The sequence below is a fragment of the Juglans regia genome, chromosome 7 (genome assembly GCF_001411555.2).
Source record: "Juglans regia cultivar Chandler chromosome 7, Walnut 2.0, whole genome shotgun sequence".
NCBI classification, from domain to species: Eukaryota; Viridiplantae; Streptophyta; class Magnoliopsida; order Fagales; family Juglandaceae; genus Juglans; species Juglans regia.
This window is the reverse complement of record NC_049907.1, coordinates 49848497-49871481: the sequence shown is the minus strand read 5'-3', so window position 1 is coordinate 49871481 and position 22985 is coordinate 49848497. Positions and strand designations below refer to the sequence as shown.

Below are 22985 nucleotides of genomic sequence, written 5' to 3'. Positions count from 1 at the left end.
CCTTCATCTTCCTTTATTACAACAACATTCACAAACAGGTGCATAACACAATGGAGTTGGAGGGAAGGATGTTAAGGTTTATATACTGTAGAAACGAAAGCTGTGAAAGAGTGGAGATGATGATTCATTAGTATTAATCTTGCGCATTTGTACTTTTTATCAGTATCAAATACCCGAGTGTTTGTACGTGAATTGGAAGTCTGGTGAGTATTCTGAATTCAAGATACCAATACATACCATACATAATCTTAGTGAAATAAGCTTTATATCATATATTTGTTAAGGAAAAAAAAATCATGTATAGTGTGTGGCCTGGGCTACACACTATACATGAATTCAAGTGCCCATCATCGACCTTCGGCTTTGGGAACCATTCAACCAGTTCACCTTAACATCACCTCGGTCATTGATTTTTTTTTTTTTTTTTCAACAATGGCGTAGATTAAAAAGAAAAAAAAATGTGGAAAATCTCAAAGAATATATAGCTAGAAGATCGGATTATGTTGATTCTAAAATAATCTTATTTTTCAAAAATATTTTTCATTTTCAACTCAAATATTTTGTCTAAATTTCTATAAAAAAAAAATACATTTTTCTTTACAGAAATCTAAAAGAACACTTCTCACAATATTTTCTTTTTTGACAATAAATGTATTTTGTACTCAAAGAAACGTACAAAAATGTATAATTAAAGAATAATACTAATTTGCCTCCCTAATGTACCGCTCCATTTGATTGCTTGACAAATTTTTTTTTTCTTTTTACTTGGTGATTAAAGAAGTGATTTTAAGTATATTGAGATTTTATTTTTATTTTTAAAAAATATTTAAATATATTAAAAAATAAAAACTTAAAAAGCACAGTCGGTCAAATGGAGAGGCTATTCCAGGCGGCAGAATAGCTCGACTCATAATTAAAACCCGACACATGATAACTGACAAAAGAAGGAAATAAAATGCAAAATCAAAAGAAATAGAAAAGTAAAAACAATAAAATAAAATACATGTAAAAAAAATAAAAGAAACAGAAAAGCAAGAAAATGTAGAAACAATAGACCTTCGAGGGGGTAAAATATCTAAGCCCAAAACTAGCCTAGGCCACCATTAGGGGACAAGAAGGAAAGCAAGGAGGAAAGTCAAGGGGGATGTCAGGAGACAAGGGGTGTGTCAGGAGAAAATGGAAAAGGGAGAGGGGATCAAACACGCAAAGTGGATATCCCTCACTACTACTGAGGTGCATGCAGGAAGAGAATAAGATAAAAGGGGACATCCAGACGACTTAAATGAGGCTTCTTCTTCAACCTCTGGAGAGAGAACTCCAGAGAGAACATCTTTTTCAGCAAGTAGATCTTTAACTCTTATTGTACAGTGAAAAATGAAAGGTTATGAGAGATTGCAAACAAGCATATTATAGTTGATTTTTCTTTTCCAAACGCCTGTGGACATAGGCAACATGCCAAGCCATGCAAATTTGTGTGTCCATTTATCTATATTTTCTCTATACTTGTTTTCCATTTATCGCTATGGATGTATACAATATCACTCTACATCCACACCAGACTACTGTCAGAGGTTCCAAACAACACCGACTCAGACCAGAATCCTCCCAACTAGTCGACAAAGACTCTTTCTCCCCTTCTGGCTTGTTATGCGATTTTTCATGCATCAACAAGACTCATCGCCATCAGCCCTGCACTTATCTCCAGTAAACTGTTGTCCACGAATAATCTATTTTTCTCATTTTAGGTTTCAAATCTAATAATTCTATTTCAACATTATTTAGAAAATTAAAAAAATTTGAAATTTCATTTTGCTAATATTTTTTTACCATCATATTTCTTATGAAATATGGAATTTCACCAAAAAGTTTGTCTCAATTTTCTTCGTCTGAAAAGGCGTTGCTAGGTGGGATGATGGGTTAGGACATTTTCTTGATGTTTATGTTTGTATGTTATTATTTTTCTTACAAATCTTGCTAGGTACAACCGCCCATGTGAAACCATGATACAACTGACTGAAATGTCAACATCATGTGGCTTGCCATCATGTGGATCGAGAGCAATCTTGAGTTTTGGTGATCCATGTTTTCAAAAGTCCATCATCCTCCTAATTATTTTGCCCTCTTCCTCCCTCCCTCCATCTCCGTCCTCTCTCTCTCCCTCTCCATTTTGTTTTCTTCTCTCTCTTCCTCTCCATATCATATCCTAAATCCATCCCTCTCCATCTCCATATCACCTACTTTTCTACTTATGGGTGTCCATGGAAAACTTTTAGACTTTATTTTCTCTATTTTTGACGTTGGCATTAACTTTATTTTCTTTGTAAATTCGAGTAAATAATCGTTCTCATGTTAAATTAAATATGTTTGGAATTAAGGGGTTTTTATTTTTATTTTTTTTATTACTGATTTGGGCATCTGGGTATTGTTGTGATGAGATCGAATTAGTCCATGACATTTCAAACAGATTTTGACTTCGTAAAACTTCTTTAGTTGGATATTCTTGAAGATTTTGGTGACTAGGGGTTTTGGCTATTATTGGGTTCGTGCTTTTGTGACCTCAATGCGTGCATTTGACTTCCATTTGCTTCTGTAATTAAAAAAAAAAATAGAGCAGATTTTTTGGGCGAGTAGCAGGGATTTTCTAGCTCCATGGCTCTGGATCCGAGTTAGAAGAAGAAGAAGAAGAAGAAGAAGAAGATGCAAATGCAAAGATGAAGGACTTTGGGAGAGAGGCTCGAAAGATGCTGAAGAAAGAACACAGAGAAGCTTGTGTGGGTATGTGGGAAGACAAAAGGAGGAAGATGATAAAAATGAAGAAAAAGATGAATAAGAGGTGGTGAATTTAAGGGTAGAGTAGACTGCAAGGAGAGAAAGTTCGATGCATATATAGTAATATAAACAACACCGTTTCTTCTATGCTACATGAACAACGTTTACCGACAGTTCCCAGCCGGTTATGTTTAGCATTTTTCTCTTTTTTCTCTTCTATTTCTTTTATTTTCCTTTGTTTTTAGTTTTCGTTTGCTTTCCATTTCTTACTTTTCGGTTTACTTTGTCAATTGTACTCACGTGTTGTACTTGTACGTTTTACTTAAATTTTCTTTAAGTACGTATAGGAAGACGTTTATTTTATCAACACAACTTCTAAATTCTACCTAATTACTTCCACAAATTAAAGACATTGACAACTTTTTTTTATCTATATGTTTTCAATCCACCTGGTAATATTTTTACAAATCTCAATACAAAATACAGAAAATTGAACATTTAAAAATGTTTAAAAAAAAAAGTCGCCAGTCAAACGGGCCAGAGAAGTTTGTCTTGACTTGCCACGTAATAAAATATTTTTTCCATTGTTAGACAGAAAAAGAGAAATAATTTATATAAATTTTAAATAGATAATTTCATATAAATTTTTACAAAAAATAAACCTAATTTAAAAAAATGAAAAAAAAATATTTTTTATTAATAAAATCTACTTCTTTTATTAAAAAAAAAATTATAACATAAAACTTTTGATAGATTCAACAACACGAGGGTGTCAGAAAAATTGAAAGAAAAATAATTTTTGTCTTGAAAATGGGTCTCTAATTTGTGTTTCGAATAATTTTTTTTTTAATAATTAAATAAATATTTTTTAATGATATTTTGAATTTTTTATTTTTTAAATGTTTATAATGATTAAAAAAATATATAAAAATAAAATAAAATAAAATAACCTACTTAAAATATTTATTCGGGATGCATAACAACGCTCAAACTGAAAAAGTGAATAAGAGTGGGCAGTACAGCTTTTTCAGTCTTCACAAAAAGTGAAGGGTCGGTGGGTTAACCTAACTAAGGAAAATGATGATGGGTGAAGGTTAGGTCCAAATATTCATTCAACCTTTTCATCAATATGCTAATATCTAAACTTTCGATTTTTAATGTAGTCTTGGAATAAAATCATTCTCCCTTTCAATTACACACAATTTCTCATCCCCAAATGTACAATGTCTTGAAATTTAGTAGCAATAGCCTTTATCTCCTCCATCTTAAATTCTTTCAAAGCCTTATTATTTTTTTGATTGCATTAGACTTTCACTCGACGATAAGCCGCATACCAAAATGTTGTTAATTTGGATTTTTAGGGACTATCCCTTTTGACAACCATATTTGAAATTTATTAACAAAATAATTTTTAATTTTATTTTAAAACAATAAAACATAAATTATGAAAAAACAGTTTTTCATTAAAAAAAAATCATTACAATTTAGGTCCCGTTTAGATTAAGAGTTGAGATGAGATGAAAGTTGTATAAAATATTATTAGAATATTATTTTTTAATATTAATATTATTTTAAAATTTTTAAAAAATAAATTATTTATTATATTTTACAAAAAAAATTTTAAAAATTATAATAATAAAATAAAAAATGCGTTATAATTCTTAAGGCTAGTTTATTTTTAGAAATGAGATGAGATTAAAATTAAAAAGTTGAATAAAGTATTGTTAAAATATATTTTTTAATATTATTTTTGTTTTAAAATTTAAAAAAATTGAATTATTTATTTTATTTTATATTAAAAATTAAAAAAATTATAATGATTAAATGAAATAAAATAAAATGAGATATTTTTTAAAAATGGATGAGTCCAGTCCCAGAAAAAACCGAAAGCACAGTCCATGTGCTGCTGTGCACTGACTGATCCATCACCTTTGTTGGCATTTCCTACGGTCCATAAGATTTTATTTTATTCTCGGTCAGAAATGATTTGTACATTTTGTTTTATTTTTAATTTCTTTAAGCTAATTGATTGAAGTCCTTCAGGCTTCAATAGAAAGTTAGAAACATTGAAAATTTTCTGATTTGGTTAATGGGGCCACTATGGGCCGAGATAATGTCCAATAGTGGCCCAATACATTGGCTACAAATAGTCAATATTATTTAATGCCCGGTTGTTGTCGAAAACGCGTTTTTCCCACCTGACAACGACAAAATACTCATGCCTTGTCCCCTGATTTAATCTAACATTATTCTCTCTGACTACCGAGAACATCCAGACGAACCTTCACTCTCAATCTCTCTCTCTCTCTCTCGTAAGCCATCGCAAAATACAGCTGTCTTTTTGTATTGATTGGCTTCGTTTCATCTCAACTCATCTCAACTCATTTCAACTCATTATTATAATTTTTTCAAATCTTAATACAAAATATAATAAACAATTCAACTTTTTCAAATCTCAAAATAATAATATTATTAAAAAATAATATTCTAACAATATTTTATCATCTCAACTCAACTCAACTCAACTCACTTCAACATCCAAACACAACTTTAGTTATATCAAATTAAATTATCTTATTTTATTTTATATAATTATTATAATTTTTTAAAAATTTTATATAAAATATAATAAATAATTTAATTTTTTTAAATTTTAAAATAAAAATTATATTAAAAAATTATATCATAATAATATTTTATTAAACATTTAATAAAATATTCCTCTCAACTACATGACCAAACGAATACTATTGTTGTGTTCTTCTGTGCAGTTCTTTGAATTTGAAGTTGCGGGCCTTTTGCAAATTTCCCATTAGTTAAATGGATTATCTGTCAGGGTCGATTTATTTTCTCCTACACGCCGTGTCCGTGACTCCGTGTTATCTTTCAAGTTTAACCCTTTAATTTGAATGCGGCAAGTCGAGGATTGAGGAGCTCGTGACCGTGAGTTATTTCTTCTTTCGTCTTGGGGTTTTCTTTTCTTTTGTTGAGAAGATTCTTTGGTCTTGGGTTAGTGATAAAGAACATGGCTTTCCCTTTCCATTGATTCCTTGGTGATCTTTAAACGCGGCCCTTATGTTTGATTCATTCATGTTCTTCATTTTGGCATCTGGGATATTGATACATCATGTGGTGAAGATATAGAAGGCATCCATCTGTTTACAAGTTCCTACTATCATCTCTAACATTTGTATCAACCTTCTGTTTTTCAACTGAGCTTTATCAAATTCCACTCTCCGTCTCTCCCTCTTTCTTATTTGAGTGTCACCAATAATGAGTTCTGGGAATATTCGACTGTTTATGTGGGTTTCATCTATTTTGTGTTTGATATGTGGTTCCTATGGATTTGTTCCTCAATATCATTATCTGATAGACTGCGGATCCCCCACCAATACATCGGTGGGCGATCGCGTATTTGTGGCTGATACCTCTGATTCCAATGCTCTTTCTACCCCACAAGAGATTTTTGCTAAGACAACCCTGAAACCTATTTCACTTTCCAATGATTCAGCTTTGTATGAAACTGCACGAATACTCAATGGACCCTCAATTTACACGTTTCCCATTAAGAAACTTGGGAGGCACTGGGTTCGCCTCTATTTCTTCCCTTTTGTTTTCGAATCCTACGACTTGAGCACGGCGAAGTTCTCTGTTTCCGCTCAAAATATCACTCTTTTCAAAGAATCCCATGTAGGGAACGGTTCTCAGGTTAAGGAATACTCTTTGAACGTGACTTCCAGCAATTTGGTTGTCACTTTTACTCCTTCTTCCAAGTCTTTCGCCTTCATAAATGCCTTGGAAGTTCTTTCACTCCCCGATGAGCTTACCCCTGAGAGTGCCCGCTCAATTGATCCACCGGGCAGTTACCAAAGTGTGTCAAATAAAGCATTAGAGACAATTGCGAGGGTGAATATGGGTGATGAAACAGTCTTTCCCCAAAATGATACCCTGTGGCGTCTTTGGATCTCCGATGATATGTACCTGATACACAATAATCTTGCAGAGTTTGTGTCTAACATTACAGCTGTCAATTCAACAATAGCCGGGGCAATGGTAAATATCGCTCCCGCTATTGTCTATGGGACCGCCACAAAGTTGATGAACTCTGGCGATGATCCTAATATAAATGCCAATGTTACATGGCGTTTCAGTGTTGACCCTGGGTTTGAGTATCTGGTCCGGTTTCACTTCTGTGACATAGTGAGTATCTCTCCAAATATTCTCTTTTTTAATGTCTATATAAACTCCATGCTCGTTTCTAGGAATCTTGATCTTAGCAATCTAACATCAAACATCATTGGTGCCCCTTATTTTATGGATGTCATCACAAGAGTAAGTGATATCTCCAAGTTAAATGTAAGTGTTGGCCCTTCAAACGTTGGTAATCCTATGCCAAATGCCATTCTTAATGGCCTCGAGATCATGAAAATAAGCAATTCTAGGGGCAGCCTTGATGTTTTGGATTCCGATCTGAAAAAAGATTCTAAGATGAAAGTTGGTGTTATAGTGGGTTTGGCCGTTGGGATATTCACTGCTGTTATCGTCGCTGTCAGTCTCTTCATGCTCTGCAGAAGAAGAAGAAGAAAATACGCACATGTCAACCATTCAAAGGCGGAAGAAAATTTTGCCACCAGTGGAATGGTGACCAAATACTCAAATAACGGAGCTGCAATATTTTCTAGCTCAAAAACTGGTTATCGCTTCCCTTTTGTTGCAATTCAAGAAGCTACTGATTATTTCAGTGAAAGTTTAGTTGTTGGTGTTGGTGGATTTGGGAAAGTTTACAAGGGGATTTTGAGAGATGAAACCAAAGTGGCAGTGAAGAGGGGAGTTTCTTATTCACAGCAGGGTTTTGCAGAATTCCAGACTGAAATTGAAATGCTATCAATGTTCCGTCACCGCCATTTGGTATCGCTGATTGGCTACTGTGACGAACAAAATGAGATGATCATAATTTATGAGTACATGGAAAATGGGACCCTAAAGAACCATCTGTATGGTTCTGATCTTCCCAGCTTAAGTTGGCCACAGAGGCTTGAGATATGCATCGGATCAGCAAGAGGACTTCACTATCTCCATACTGGCTCTACCAAAGCCATTATTCATCGTGATGTCAAGTCTGCAAATATACTACTAGATGAAAAATTCATGGCCAAGGTTGCTGATTTTGGGCTTTCAAAGACAGGTCCTGAGATTGATGAGACACATGTTAGTACTGCAGTAAAAGGAAGCTTTGGGTATCTAGATCCAGAGTATTTAACAAGGCAGCAACTAACAGAAAAATCAGATGTCTACTCTTTCGGGGTGGTCATGTTGGAAGTCCTTTGTGGGAGACCGGTTATTGATCCATCCCTTCCAAGGGAAAAGGTAAGTTTGGTGGAATGGGCAATGAATTCACAGAAGAGAGGGAAATTGGAGGAAATTGTAGACCCTTGTCTTGCTGGCCAAATTAAGCCAGATTCCTTGAGGAAATTTGGAGAAATAGCTGATAAATGCTTAGCAGGCTGTGGTATGGATCGACCTTCAATGGGAGATGTGTTATGGAATCTGGAGTGTGCACTTCAACTTCAAGGGAGCGAAGAAAAATCGGATCCCCAAGGTCAATCTTTACAAGTTAATCATGTCAATAACTTGGAGACCAATGTATCTATTGCACAGTTCAGCATGGGAAGCGTAGGCGACCTTGCTGGTATCTCAATGACTACTGTGTTTGCTCAAATGGTGAAAGATGATATGAGGTAGATGATGTTAAAGCAATGCACTAGAGCAAAAGACTTGATAGCAGTCAATGCAAAGGAGTTCTGGATATTGACAGTGTGGGTGTGCCCGTAGTAGGTCTTTCATCTTTGTCATGAATTAGCTTGATTTTGTGTTTCATTAAATTTGGAAATTCCTTCCTAAGATTCTACACGTGGCATTTGCATGACATGATCTGCCTTTTTATGGGTGTGGCTACTTTACTTCATTCAAGGATTTTGTTGCTATTATCATTTTTTTTTCTCTTTCTGCACAGGGTTCTTTCTCCCTTATAGATACACAATACATTACCCCCATGCTGTCTATCCTCCCACACCATAACGAAGTAACCTTGTTTTTTGCCCATGCTCCTTGAGACCCTCATCTCATTGCTTTAATACACTATTTGCTGTAATGTTGTTTGTGAATACTTTTGAATAAGAGAAATTTTATATGAAAGTCTTACACTATATACTTTCGCCTAATCAACATGTAATTTATCATATTTACTCTTATATCTTAATGCTTAAAAATATGTGTTTAAATAGAAGGGTAAAAATGATAAATCGTGGTGTAAAATTTCTTTTTAACATTTCTCTTTAAATAATAATAATTATAAATAATAATAAAAAAAAAAGAATGTTGCCCGGAACGTTTGAACAAAATTAGCTGATCAGGCCGTGGTTGATGGTTATTATCATGCAAGTAATATTTATTAGAAAACCTAATCAAAGAGAAAAAGCTCAATAATGAAAGGGATAGTAATACTTTAAAATGTTTAAATACTCGAATAGTCAATTTTTTATTTTTTATTCTTATTTTTTACAATGTAAATCTCAAACTGCGAGAAGTCGTGTTTGTATTCTGAACTATTAATTGATTTCAAAATGAATCATCTCGTTATAAAGATGGTCTGATTCAATTTTATAAACTTTTCAAACTATTATCTATCTCAACATTTAAATATAATTTAAATAAAAATATTTTTTAATTTTAAAATTTTAAAATTTTCAATTTTTTATCTAATTATTATATTTTTTTTCAAACTTTTAAATAAAACACAAAAAACAATTCAATTTTTTAAACTTTCAAAACAAAATAATATAAAAAAAATTATATTCTAACTCTCTTATAACTTTATAAATTTTTTATTCAACTTTTTTCACTCACTTCCTAAATAACTATAAAAATCTTAACTTAACTTATTTTATTATTATCCACATATTATTTTAATATTATTTATAAATTTTTTCATCTCATCTCAATAACTAAATAAGACTTAAATAATAGAAAAAAATTATTTATCATATATTTTTTTATAATTTTCTCATCAGTCTATAATGTATCATTAAATGAAATTATTTTTAATAATAATTATAATAACAACAATATTAGTAATTCGATCTTAAAATTAATTATAAAAAATTATGTTATTTTTCAAATCAGTGTGTAGTACTAATAAAATATTTACATAGAATAATATGATGTCACAGACTCACAGCCCTTTAATAAGACCGGTCTGTCCGGTTCAGTAAAAGCAAGCCGCGAAGAAACCCCAAGATAAATCTGAGCCGTTATCTCTTGGCCATATTCTTTCCGATCAATCGAGTGGGAGACAAGAGGGAGAGAGGGAGAGAGAAACTCGGATATCTGTGAAACCAAACCCTAGCATGGACAGCCTCTCGGAGAGGGAGAGACCAAGCAAGCGCACCCGAGAGGATCGAGACCACCGCGGTCGAGACCACAAACACCGATCCTCCAGGGACGACAAGCACCGGGACTCCTCCGATCACCACCACCGTCACCGATCTCGGCGCGGCCGCTCCCGGGAAGAACTCGAGGGTAGTAGAGACCGAGATTCCAAGCGCGATAGGTCCAACGAGGACGAGAGGGAGAGAGATGGGAGCATAGATCGGCTCGAGAGGTCTTATGAACCGTTGAGCGAGAGGGAGGGGAGCAGAGAGAGAGACCGGCCTAAGCATCGGGAAGCGAAACGCGACCCGTTGGATGAAGATGATGAGGATCATTACGAGAGACCGCACGAGAGAGACGGTTCGGTGGAGAGGCGGCATTCCTCGCAATCGCACAAGAGGAAGGAGAGAGGGAGCGAGGAAAGGAGTGATGGTGGTGAGAAAAAGGCTAGGGTTTTGGAGAGAAGGCGGTTTGAGGATGGGAAGGAAGCAAGTGGAGAAAAGAGAAAGGAGAAGAGAAAGGAGAGGAGGAGGTTTGATGATAGAGTGAAAAAGAAAGAGGAGGAGGAGGAAGATAATGAAGGGGGTTTGGAAGACGGGAAACGGGTGAATATGTGTGAGGTTCAGGTTCAGGTCAAGGAAGAGGTGAGTGATGGTGAGCATCTCGGTAACTACCAGAGCACCACCACGGTGAATGCAAGTGGTCCAGCGGGGAATGTAAGTTGTTCACATTTTTCTCTTCTTTGTACAATGTTAGTGGGAGTAGCATAGGCAAATTTATTTACGCTTCAAGTATTTATTCAATCAGTAGTTCTTTTAATGTAAACGGGGACCAGGTTGTGGTCATCTCTCTGTGGATGACTGCACTTATTTATGGGTTTCTTGCTCGAAAGTTTCACATCTTCAAATTCTACTATTCCAATCATGATTTGTGTGGTGGACTGAATAAATTTTTAATCATCATTATGAAATGCTGGGTTTTCAAAATTAAGTGTTACTTGTAGTTTTCTCTCTCTAAAACTTTTCTCTCCGTACAACTTCCCTACGTAAACTTTTCTGCTTCATCTCAATGGAGTTGGTGGGAGTTTGATCGTAGTTTTTCGTTCAAAGGGAAGGATTATGGATCATCGGAGAGTAATAAACATAGAACTAAAGTCTTTTGAGGTGTTAAGGGATGGGTGTAGGATTCTCATTACCGAAAAGGGGTGGAAGCTGGTGAAGAAAATGAGTCTGGAGTTGGTTACAGTGCACTGGTTCACTAAAGCTTTGGAAGATTGTTTAATGGTTGGAAGAAAGGAGTTTTATACAGGGCATAGGGAAGGTGACAGGGGCTTCATAGCACAGAGGTGTTCTAATCTCCAGGGAGTTTTCATGGCTTTGGTGGAGTATGGGAGAGGCGACCGTCGAAACTGTATCTTTATTCCGGAAGATAGGGATGGTAGGGGTTGGAGGAAGATGGTGGAGGTCTTGAAGGAGGCTGGGCGTGGTGGTTACAAGGGGTTGTCTACGACGGCAAGGATGGCAGCTCAGCCTTCGTACTTGGAGGCTTTCAAAAACCCGAGGGTTTTGAACCCATCACGTCAACTTGCTGGGGTGGGTGGTGCAGTGCCGTTGCAAAAGTCTGTATGCGACGTTGTTCCTGTAGGGGAGCAGAGCAGTGAGGGTGGTGGCAGAGAATGTGTCGGGCTAAATAAGGAAGATATTCTTCGGGCTGTGATGGATATGCAGAGACAAGTGGATGTTTTACAGCTAAATATTAATGCTCTAAAATGGTGCGTTCAAGAGGATAAAGAGGAGGGGGGCACGGGTCTGGGTGAGGGGGGCACGGGTCAAGGTCAAGGGGAAGATGGGTTTAACAATAAATTGAAAAAGACCTCTGGGCTAGCTGGCTAGGAGCTGTCGGGGCCCAGCCACGTTAAGCAGGCAGACGAGAAAGCATCAGAAGGGCTGGGCCGAGCTGTTGGGCCTCGGTGTCAAATGCAGCCCACGAGCCCTTATGCATGGAGGAGACGCACCCAGTCTGTCTCGGTGGTGCCGTCGGATCCACCCTTGCCGGTAACGAACCAGATGGCCCCGGCGAACACGGTGACACCATCGGCGATGGTGACACCATCGGCGATGGTGACACCATCGGCAGATGGTTCCGGCGAACACGACGACACCATCGTTGTGCTTCAGCCAACGGTGAAACTGGGTCTCTCAACCCACGGAGAGAGACGACGGCGTACACGGCGACACCATTGTTTCACCGGCGTCCCCTCTGCATCAGGCAGAGGTTCCGAACCTGGAGTCCCCTCTTTGTCCTGCGACGGGGGGGTTACCAGGTATCTCGCGGGGCGTAAACCAGCCATCGAGGGCAGCTGCTGTAGATCTACACAGCCAGACAGTGCCGAGGAACCTAGGGGGAGGCTCCTCCTCCTTGCCAGAGCTTCAGATCCATTCCGAGGATCACATTGAGCTTATAAGGCACGATGACAGTACTGAAGCTAGAGTTCTCGGGGCAGAGGGGATAGGGTTGGAGGTGGTGGATGTTGGGCTCCTTGGGAGCGAGGTTTTGTTAGTCCCTGAGACTCAATTTCCATCTAGTGATGCTGTGGTTGAATGGGAGGGTAGAAATTTATTTGGAGAGGAAGAAAAGGGGGAGATACATTCTACGTAGTGGGCTTATAGTGTAGGGGAGCCTATCCCATTGAAACCTTTACTTCCAAATGAATCAACTACACCGGATTGGATGCTAAAAAAGGTGAAAGAATTGCAACACTTGATAGGTATGGACTGTGTGGGTTATGAAGAGTAGTTTTTTGCGCTACTTACTGACATTGAAGCGGGCCACTCACAAGCTAAGAAATCAGGGTCAAAAAAACAGCGGGAGCTCAAGCGCCTTACTTGGTCATTAAATTATGAAAGAAGTTCAAGCCGAGAAAGATCAAAAGGGAAGGGGCTTGCTTCTCCTTAATGAAGCCAAAAATCATATCTTGGAACGTCCGGGGGCTAAATGAGGCAAATAAGAGGCTTCAAATAAAAAATCTGCTGCGAGAATGGAGGGCTGACATAGTATGTTTACAAGAAACTAAATTGAAAACTATTTCTAGAAGACTAGTTCGAAGTGTTTGGAGCTGTACTTATGGAGATTGGGTGTATCTTGCTTCAAACGGGGCTTCAGGAGGTATTTTAGTAATGTGGGATAAAAGAGTTGTTAACAAAATGGAGGAGTTTGTGGGGGAATATACAGTGGCATGCTCTTTTAAGAGTGTGGTAGATAATTTTGTGTGGGCCTTTGCTGGGGTTTATGGTCCAAATGTGGACAATGACAGAAGATTTTTATGGGAGGAACTTGCTGGGCTACACAGTTGGTGGGAACTTCCGTGGTGTATAGGAGGGGATTTTAATGTCATTAGATCAACAAGTGAACAGTTGGGTGAGAGTAGGATGCGACCTGCAATGATAGAGTTCTCTGATTGTATTTTTGAGTTAAACTTGTTGGATATCCCTCTCTCGGGGAGTGCTTTTACTTGGTCGAATAATCAGACATGGTCCCGGCTGGACATATTTCTCATCTCATTGGAATGGGAAGTGCACTATCCGAAGGTGTGCCAAAAGAGATTGCCTCGTCTTTGCTCAGATCATTTTCCTATCTTATTGGATTGTGGGGGCATTCGAAGTGGGCGTCGTTATTTTAAGTTTGAAAACATGTGGCTGAAAAGTGAAGGTTTTGTGGATAAGGTGAGGCAATGGTGGTCTTCTTATCAGTTTTACGGTAACCCCTCTTTCATTTTAGCCAGTAAACTGAAAGCTTTGAAAAATGACTTTAAGCTTTGGAACATACAATCCTTTGGAGATTTAGGGGAGCGTAAGAAACGCATGGTGGATGAATTACAACAGCTCGAGTGTATACTTGAGGTTAGAGCTCTCGTACCGCAGGAAATATCGAGGAAGACTGAGTTGGTTTCAGAATTATAGAGAGTACTATCATTAGAAGAGATTTCTTGGCGCCAGAAGTCGAGAGCATTGTGGCTGAAAGAAGGGGATCGGAGTACAAAGTTCTTCCATAGAGTTGCCAACTCCCATAGAAGAAATAATACCATTGAAATGTTGAATATAAATGGTATGGTGTGTAAGGAGGCCCCTGTGATTAGTGAACATGTGGTGGATTTCTATGAACAACTACTTACAGAAAGAGAGGGATGGATGGCCTTGGTTTTGATACTATTGAGCCTCAAGAAGCGGCGTGGTTAGAGAGGCCCTTTGAAGAAGGGGAAGTGTATGATGTAGTGAGACGTATGGTCAAAGATAAAGCTCCCGGTCCAGATGGTTTCTCAATAGGCTTTTTCCACTCTTGTTGGGAAGTGGTGAAAGTAGATTTAATGAATGTGTTTCAGGAAGTTTCATTGGTTGGGAAGTTTGAGAAAATCATAAATGCCACTTTTATTGCGTTGATCCCTAAGAAGATTGGGGCGGTGGAGATTAAGGATTTTCGACCCATCAGCCTGGTGAATGGAGTGTATAAAATTATCTCAAAGGTTCTGGCTAACAGATTGGGGGTGGTTTTGGGGAAGATTATCACGAAAACACAAAATGCTTTTGTTAAGGGGCGAAAAATCTTGGATTCAGTTCTTATTGCAAATGAGGGACTAGATAGCAGATTGAAGGCTGGATCCACAGGGATTCTGTGCAAATTAGATATGGAGAAGGCATATGACCATGTAAACTGGGATTTCCTCTTGTATGTGTTAGGAAGATGTGGCTTTGGGGTGTGATGGTGTAGTTGGATCAGGTGGTGTATCTCTACGGCCAGATTTTCAATCTTGATAAATGGCTGCTTGACTGGCTTCTTTAGCAGCTCTCGAGGTCTCAGACAAGGAGATCCTCTGTCCCCACTCCTTTTTGGTATCGTTATGGAGGCATTGAGTAGGATGATATTGGCGGTGGTCACGCATGGGTTGGTGGTTAGTTTTTCGATTGGTGACCCCAATAGGGGTACTATTATTTTGTCTCACTTACTATTTGTAGATGACACCCTTTTATTTTGTGAGGCTGATCACAACCAGTTGAGGACATTGAAGGCTCTGTTATTATGCTTTGAAGCAGCGTTAGGCCTGAAAATTAATTTTGACAAGTTAGAGTTAGTACCAGTGGGGAATGTGAGCAATACTAGGCAGTTAGCTAGCATTCTTGGGTGTAAGATAGCTTCTCTTCCCATTACCTATTTGGGATTACCTTTGGGGGCTGCTGCTAGGGCCTCATCCATTTGGGATTCTGTTATTGAAAAGATAGGAAGGAAATTGACAGGATGGAAGAGATTGTATTTGTCGAAAGGTGGCCAGGTTACTCTCATTAAGAGTACCCTTTCTAACTTACCTACGTACTTTCTATCTTTGTTTTAATTGCCTGTCAGTGTAGCTGCTCGGATTGAGAAACTGTATCTTGATTTCCTATGGAGTGGGATAGGGGATGAATTCAAATTTCATTTAGTTAGCTGGGACAAGGTGTGTAGACCAATCTCGTCAGGTGGGTTGGGCATAAAGAATTTGAGAACATTCAATCGGGCTTTGCTTGGGAAGTGGTTATGGCGGTATAATTTGGAAACCGGAGCTATATGGAAATTGGTGATTGATTATAAACATGGAAGCTTATGGGGGGGTTGGTGCACAAAAGAGGTAAATGGGGCAAGTGGAGTGGGGATATGGAAACACATTAGGCGCAGGTGGGGGGACTTTATTACTCATTCTAAAATGGTGTTGGGGAGGAGATCCCGTATTAAGTTTTGGGAGGACATTTGGTGTGGGAGTGAGGCCCTAAAGGATGCATTTCCAGTTGTTTTCCGTGTGGCTCGCAACCAGGAAGCATCCATTGAGGACCTCATGATTATATCAGGGGATCATGTGCAGTGGAACGTGACATTTAGTAGAGCGGCACAAGATTGGGAAGTAGACATTTTTGAAGCCTTTTTCAGCCTCATATATTCTGTGAAGCCGAATAGACAGCAAGCTGACAGCTTATGGTGGAACCCGACGGGTAAGGGCATCTTCTCAGTTAGATCCTTCTATAAGTCCCTTTCCCACACTACAAACATTCAGTTCCCATGGAAGAGACTTTGGAGAAATAAGGCGCATCCGAAAGCGGTTTTCTTTACATGGACAACAGCATGGGGGAAGATTCTGACCACTGACAACCTGAGGAAGCGACGGTTAGTTATACTAGACTGGTGTTGTTTGTGTAAGAGATCAGGTGAGACAGTGGAACATCTATTGTTACATTGCGAGATAACGAGAGCCTTGTGGGTGGAAGTTTTCAGTCAAGTAGAGTTACCCTTCGTGATGCCAGAAACTGTGGTTGATCTGTTGGCCAGTCGGAAACTTCCGAGAGGAGTTCAACAAATTAAGGAGGTGTGGAAAATGATCCCGATCTGTATCATGTGGTGTATTTGGCAAGAGCGCAATGATCGGACTTTTGAAAACAAGGAGCGGTCGCTGGGGGAACTTAGAGCTTTACTTTTCCGTACTTTAATGTTATGGGCCATTGCTATAGATTTTAATGGCCTGAATGTACATGACTTTTTAGCTTCCCTTTCATTGACCTAGATAGGTTTTATCTCCTGTATCCATCTTATGTACTTGGGTTTTTGCCTATCTCTATTTATAATATTATCGATTACTTATCAAAAAAAAAAAATGCTGGGTTTTCCAAGTAGTGTTCTGGCATACGTAATCATCAATATAACTCTTTTAACGATTAAAATATAATCGGCAGAAAACTATGGTCATTTTTGTGAACGATAGATTTAGGCTGCGTTTGGATTGTTGAGTTGAGTTGAGTTGAGTTGAGATAAAAGTTGAAAGTTGAATAAAATATTTTTAGAATATTAGTTTTTAATATTATTATTATTATTTTGAGATTCGAAAAAGTTGAATTGTTTATTATATTTTGTGTTGGAATTTGAGAAAGTTGTAATCATTAGATAAGATGAATTGAGATGAGTTTGGAATCCAAACTGGCCCAATATGTATCACATGGGTAATGCCTAGAGGGTGGTAGATTTATTGTTATGTTGGAGAGGAATTCAGGGCAGTTGTCAAATCACGGCCATTTGGAAGATGGTGCCTCTATGTTTAATGTGGTGTACTTGGAACGAGAGGAATGATCGCTATTTTGAATATGGGAAACGTTCAATGGGAGGGTTCAGGGACTTTTTTCTCCATACATTGTTACTTTGGGCTTCGGCTATTGTATTGAATGGGATTAGCTTTAATGACTTTTATGCTGCTTTTCACCGCACTTAGGTTGTAATTAGGTTCATCTCTTGCATACTTCCTATGTACTTGGGGCCTTGCCTAATTATGTGGATTAATAAACTCTTCTTATAAAAAAAAAAATCTGAATGATTACTGTCCTTGATGTTTTGCAGCTGTTGTTGTTGGCATTCTTTCCATTGGTTGACGACATTTGCACATTCCCTTATGCTTTTCTTGCTAATTTCCATTCTTGTTTCTCAAGATGCAGAAAAGCACATTCCTCATGGGCTAGTGTTTTGACTTAAAGTTTATTTTTTCCACACAGGGTGCTGCTCTGGAATCACTCACCACGGAATCTAGGAGTGTGCCTGATACCTCTTTCGCCCCTAGCCATCCGTTTCCCACAAAGGTATCCTCAATTTATACCACAAATGAAAATAAGGGAGTTAGTATTACCAGATCTCATGAGGTTCCTGGAAAATCTAGTACAGATGGGACATCTTCAGCTGCTGGAAAAAGTGGAAGCCTATCTCTTGATGCTTTAGCTAAAGCAAAGAAAGCTTTACAAATGCAAAAAGAATTGTCTGCGAAGCTGAAGAAGATTCCTCTCGTAAGTTGTTCACCTCCAGGATACTTCTACCCTATCTTATGTATCTATTAGCCATCTATTTCTCTCGTGATTAAAGTTGTCTGCTTGTCTTTTGGGGGGGGGGGGGGGCGCTTGCTTATATGTGTTCTTCAGCATGCATTAACTATTATATTGATGATGTAGCTGAATAAGGGTGCTAGTTCAACTCCAGATGGTAGCTCACACTTGGAATTGAAGGAGGGGCTGAAAGCACCATCTATTACTACTGGAACAGGACAAGGGCCAATTCTTTCTACGGCCCCCACATCACTTTCAATGGGGGTAGCATCTAGTTCATCAAGCTTACCTGCTGCAGCTTCTGTGATGTCACCTGCCACCGGTCCTAGTGCACCGGCAGGCCTCACAACCATACCCAACATTGAGGCAGTGAAACGTGCACAGGAACTTGCTGCCAGGATGGGGTTTCGTCAGGACCCAGAGTTTGCTCCTCTTATAAACTTGTTTCCAGGTCAGACTGCAACAGATGTTACTGTCCCGCAGAAGCCATCCAAGGTTCCTGTTCTTCGTCTCGATGCACTTGGTAGGGAGATAGATGAACATGGAAATGTGGTGAATGTAACAAAACCAAGCAACCTCAGCACTCTAAAGGTTTGTAATATTTTAATTTGTTCGGACAGGTATCAAAGAGTAATATTTTTCAAGGTGCTCTAATATTATCTTGTAAACTTTCCAGGTCAATATTAACAAACAAAAGAAGGACGCATTTCAGATTCTTAAACCTGAATTGGATGTTGATCCAGAATCAAATCCTCATTTTGATGGAAGGATGGGTATCAACAAGACTAAGCTGTTGAGGCCGAAGAGGATGGCTTTTCAGTTTGTTGAAGAAGGCAAGTGGTCGAAAGAGGCAGAGCATATTAAGTTGAAGGTATTTATACTTGCCTTATTTTCTCTTGATTGCTTCTGCCAATTCAGGGCCTGTTTTAATAGGTGTTGGCTTTTTGTTGTTTTAGAGTAAATTTGGAGAAGCACAAGCAAAAGAGCAGAAGGCAAAACAGGCCCAGTTGGCTAAGGCAAAGGCGGCACCTGATATTAATCCAAATTTGATAGAGGTAGCAGAGAGAGTCATCACCAAAGAAAAGCCTAAGGACCCAATTCCTGAAATTGAGTGGTGGTAAGTGGATTTTGAGTTTCTATTAGGCAGTATGTAGAATCATTTCCCTTTGTTTAGGCATTTTATTGGTATTTGCTTTGTTTACTTGGCATGCCCATGGGGAAGTTGTATAATACACATGCTATGCTGGTACTGCCAAATCTATTCAGTTTTTCTCCCTCCCCCAAGGAAGGACTGGAAAACCAAATCCGGGTTGGGATTCCTGGTAGAGACTATTTAATTGCACGGAAGGCAGTTGTTCTAGATTCTTGCTAAGATTATTTGACACTATGTGGATACCACGAAATTCTCTGCACCTGATGAAGCAATTTATTTCTTTATTTCCCATTTGTACTTTCTATCTTATATGTACAGTATTAAGAACTATAGCTTAGACACATTTATTCCTCCTGTATGTTCTATCTTATTACATTTAATGGGATTATCAGGGATCTGCCTGTTTTGCACTCTGGTGCTTATGGTGATATAACCGATGCTACCATGGCTGAAGAGAAACTAAAGATGGAGAAGATCACTTTTTATGTGGAACACCCTCGTCCAATTGAGCCCCCTGCTGAGCCAGCTCCTCCACCGCCTCAACCCTTGAAGCTAACCAAGAAGGAGCAGAAGAAACTTCGGACCCAGCGACGTCTGGCTAGGGAGAAAGATAAGCAGGAGATGATTAGACAAGGCCTAATTGAGCCTCCAAAGCCTAAAGTTAAAATGAGCAACCTGATGAAAGTACTTGGTTCCGAAGCAACCCAAGATCCAACGAGGCTTGAAAAGGAAATCAGGAGTGCAGCTGCTGAACGGGAGCAAGCTCACATTGACAGGAATATTGCTCGCAAACTCACTCCTGCTGAGCGCCGTGAAAAGAAAGAGCGGAAGCTTTTTGACGAGCCAAGTACACTGGAGACCATCGTATCGGTTTACCGGATCAATGACCTGTCACACCCGCAGACCCGCTTCAAAGTTGATGTCAATGCCCAAGAAAACCGTCTGACTGGATGTGCTGTGATTTCTGATGGCATCACTGTTGTGGCTGTTGAAGGCGGTAACAAGTCCATAAAGAGGTATGGAAAGCTCATGCTTAAGCGCGTAAACTGGGCTGCTGCTGTAAAAGAGGAAGATGAGGATGAAGAGGAAAGGGATGATAAACCTGCTAACAAGTGTGTCTTAGTATGGCAAGGAAGTGTTGCAAAATCGAGCTTCAATAGGTTCACTGTTCACGAGTGCATGACTGAAGCCGCTGCCCGGAAGATTTTTGCAGATGCTGGTGTTGCTCATTACTGGGATCTTGCGGTTAACTTTTCAGATGATCAAACCTAAGCATTGGATTCTTATTGTTCAGCTTGAGCTGCGTTGTCTTTGGACATGTTAGTAAGTTGTGAGGTATAGATTTGTTTGGTGCGTTTTTCAACTGGATGTATTACTCAGCAGATTTCTTGAAATTGACATGCCCATTTATCTAGACCTTTCATACGCTTGGAGTGTAGTACGAAATTGCACAAGTTGGGTGAACTTCATATGCAAGTTGCTGTAGTGGTACTGACTATTAAGACTGGTCAATGCGTTGGTTAAGATCACAGAGGCTGGCGGAGAAGACGACTTCGTTGGATATGGGTCTCGACCTGTTCATGTGCCAGTTTGGGATCTATAGAGGTAATAATTATTATCTTCTATTATAAATATGCATTATATAACACTGGGCTCTGGGCCAGCCTCTTTTAGCGGGAAAAAAAAGTGTTGAAAGCTTGTTCTAGATGGATAATATAGGCTTGCTTGATTACTTCTAAATCCTCGCACGGGTTGAATCCGAATTGTTCTCTTAGTTGGGGGATGACTGACTTCATGATTTGTTCGAATCACTCGTTACAATTTTCGCAACTCTTCCAAAGTATGTACGCTGTTGGACCCGAGAGTCATGATGTACTTGATTGCCTAATTATTTGTTAGGAAAAATATTTGCATCAGCCTATAGCCGCTGCACATCAATATATTGAGTGTTGAAAAAAAAAAAAAAAACATCACGTGTGGTGTGCTGCGGCTGTAGGCTGATGCCCAGCATCTCTCTATTTGTTATCATACGTGTGAGGTTCGTTTGGTATAGTTAATAGTCATGAACATACAGATTATGAGTACCATACGGTGAGACATACCATTTGGGATCACGATTCCTTGAATGTGTCCAAATTTTTGGATTTAAACTCAGACATAAAGAAAGAGTTAGGTCCTACGATATTTATGAAGAATAAATAGATATAAGTGTAGCGTAGTCGCAAGTACTCAGAAAATGAAAAAGAAATAAGGAGAGGAAAAAAACATGAGCTAGAGGATGGGGGTCCCGTCTCTCTGTGAAATGGATAACAGAGGACGAGAAAATAAGTCGTGTTTGTTGTGGAAGCACACATGGCATGCACGTCCAAGTGCTTAGCCCAAATTAATGTCTGTGCACTTGTCACTGAAAGAGGCGAGGAGGTGGTTCGACCGCATGGATAGAAGTTTGAAACTTTAGAGCTAACATAGAAATGTTTTCGCTTTGAATGCTTGAACCCAGCTACATAAAATCATGCGTTATATTTATGGGCTTGTCGTCGTCAAGAAGCCGAAAGCGCTTGTACTCAAGTTGGGCTCTCCTGGCCGACATATATTTGAATTTATCAAATTCTCACTATTAATCTTGATCTTACGCTTCAGTACTCCATGTATTTTACGAAAATTCACTGGATATATAGTTTTTCTGGTTAGTAATTTCCGTTCAACCCAACTTCTCACGTGGGTTCGCTCGCATCAATTCAAGAGCGCTACAATGGCACACATTCGACGCGCATGCAGGAAGTATTGTCACAAGCTGTGATGGGCGGGCACCTAGAGAACGTTGGGTCACTGGGACATGAGCATGAACTTTCCCTCAATCTCAACCTTCAGTACTCATTACTTCCAACAAATTAAATTCATTTTTTATGGGTCATTTCTAGAGCGAAAGAAAAAATGAAGCTACGTACGTACGCTAGCTGTGATTGGTACTGTAACCAAACGTATATACGTGGCTGAAGATGGGATCCTTTTACATGCCCGCCCACCTCAAAATTAATACCAATTCCTACGCAAATTAAAGAAAGGCAGGGACAATGACTGGTCACGACGAAAATGCTACCTTTTTGCAAAGAGTTTGTAGAATAATAAATTTTGACCAGTGACGAGTTTTTTTTGTTAGTATTGAGTCAAAAGGCCGCGCCTGCCATATGCCCCATGCTGTTGCTCATGCAGTACCCATGTTGTTGCCCATTTTCTGCTTTGACTTGGGAGTTCGATCGGGCTCTTTCACAGCCAGCCTCGTTTATAGGTATGAGTTAGCTTGCAGTTCGGTAAGGGAGGGTGGCCTATCTACATTAACTACCATTCTTCTTATACGTACCAAAACTATCATCATGTGCTTTCTTCTTCTAGTTTTACTCCTGATCATCTTTATTATATCTACTATCTTTAAGTTACCCTTTTGGCTGGGAAGCTAGGAAAGTTAATTGGGAACTTTATTATTTATATTTTTTTTAATAAAACAACCCTTGTCAAAGTTTTGAAAATCTTCTTGCTGGACAATAACTCTCTCTCTCTCTCTCTCTCTCTCTCTCTCTCTCTATATATATATATATAGTGAAGATTAAATAATGTTTTGGCAAGACATGATCAGGACCATCCTTCCATTCCAACTATATATATCCCTTTAATTTACCCTCTTGTTCACCAAACATTAATTGAAAACAAAAATTATAAGTACTATACAAACCTAATGATCTCATACATACATACATACA

The 22985-nt window shown here is 38.6% G+C and overlaps 2 protein-coding genes across 3 annotated transcripts; both read left to right on the top strand.

The window, feature by feature from the left end:
• The first annotated feature begins 5549 nt into the window (after positions 1-5549).
• On the top strand, positions 5550-8869 carry LOC108996545 (receptor-like protein kinase HERK 1). Its single transcript, XM_018972486.2, has one exon. The coding sequence runs from the start codon at positions 6043-6045 to the stop codon at positions 8509-8511; it is 2469 nt and encodes an 822-aa protein (XP_018828031.1). The 5' UTR covers positions 5550-6042; the 3' UTR covers positions 8512-8869.
• Positions 8870-10084: 1215 nt separating this feature from the next.
• On the top strand, positions 10085-21060 carry LOC108996555 (protein RDM16-like). Of its 2 annotated transcripts, XM_035691626.1 has the most exons (7): positions 10768-10913; positions 17754-17837; positions 17920-18038; positions 18201-18665; positions 18751-18945; positions 19031-19191; positions 19620-21060. In XM_035691626.1, exons 3-7 carry the CDS (start codon positions 17997-17999, stop codon positions 20497-20499), a joined length of 1743 nt encoding a protein of 580 aa, XP_035547519.1. In that variant the 5' UTR covers positions 10768-10913; positions 17754-17837; positions 17920-17996; the 3' UTR covers positions 20500-21060. The 2 variants fall into 2 exon arrangements, with proteins under 2 accessions (XP_018828046.1, XP_035547519.1); XM_018972501.2 differs by having other exon boundaries at positions 10085-10913; positions 17754-18038.
• Positions 21061-22985: the final 1925 nt, after the last annotated feature.

Excerpts from the sequence above, each read along its gene's own strand:
- LOC108996545 (XM_018972486.2), top strand. The coding sequence starts at position 6,043 with ATGAGTTCTGGGAATATTCGACTGTTTATGTGGGTTTCATCTATTTTG.
- LOC108996555 (XM_018972501.2), top strand. The coding sequence starts at position 10,176 with ATGGACAGCCTCTCGGAGAGGGAGAGACCAAGCAAGCGCACCCGAGAG. Across the intron at positions 18,946-19,030 it reads CAGAGCATATTAAGTTGAAG|AGTAAATTTGGAGAAGCACA; the intron begins GTATTTATACTT and ends TTGTTGTTTTAG. Across the intron at positions 19,192-19,619 it reads ATTCCTGAAATTGAGTGGTG|GGATCTGCCTGTTTTGCACT; the intron begins GTAAGTGGATTT and ends TGGGATTATCAG.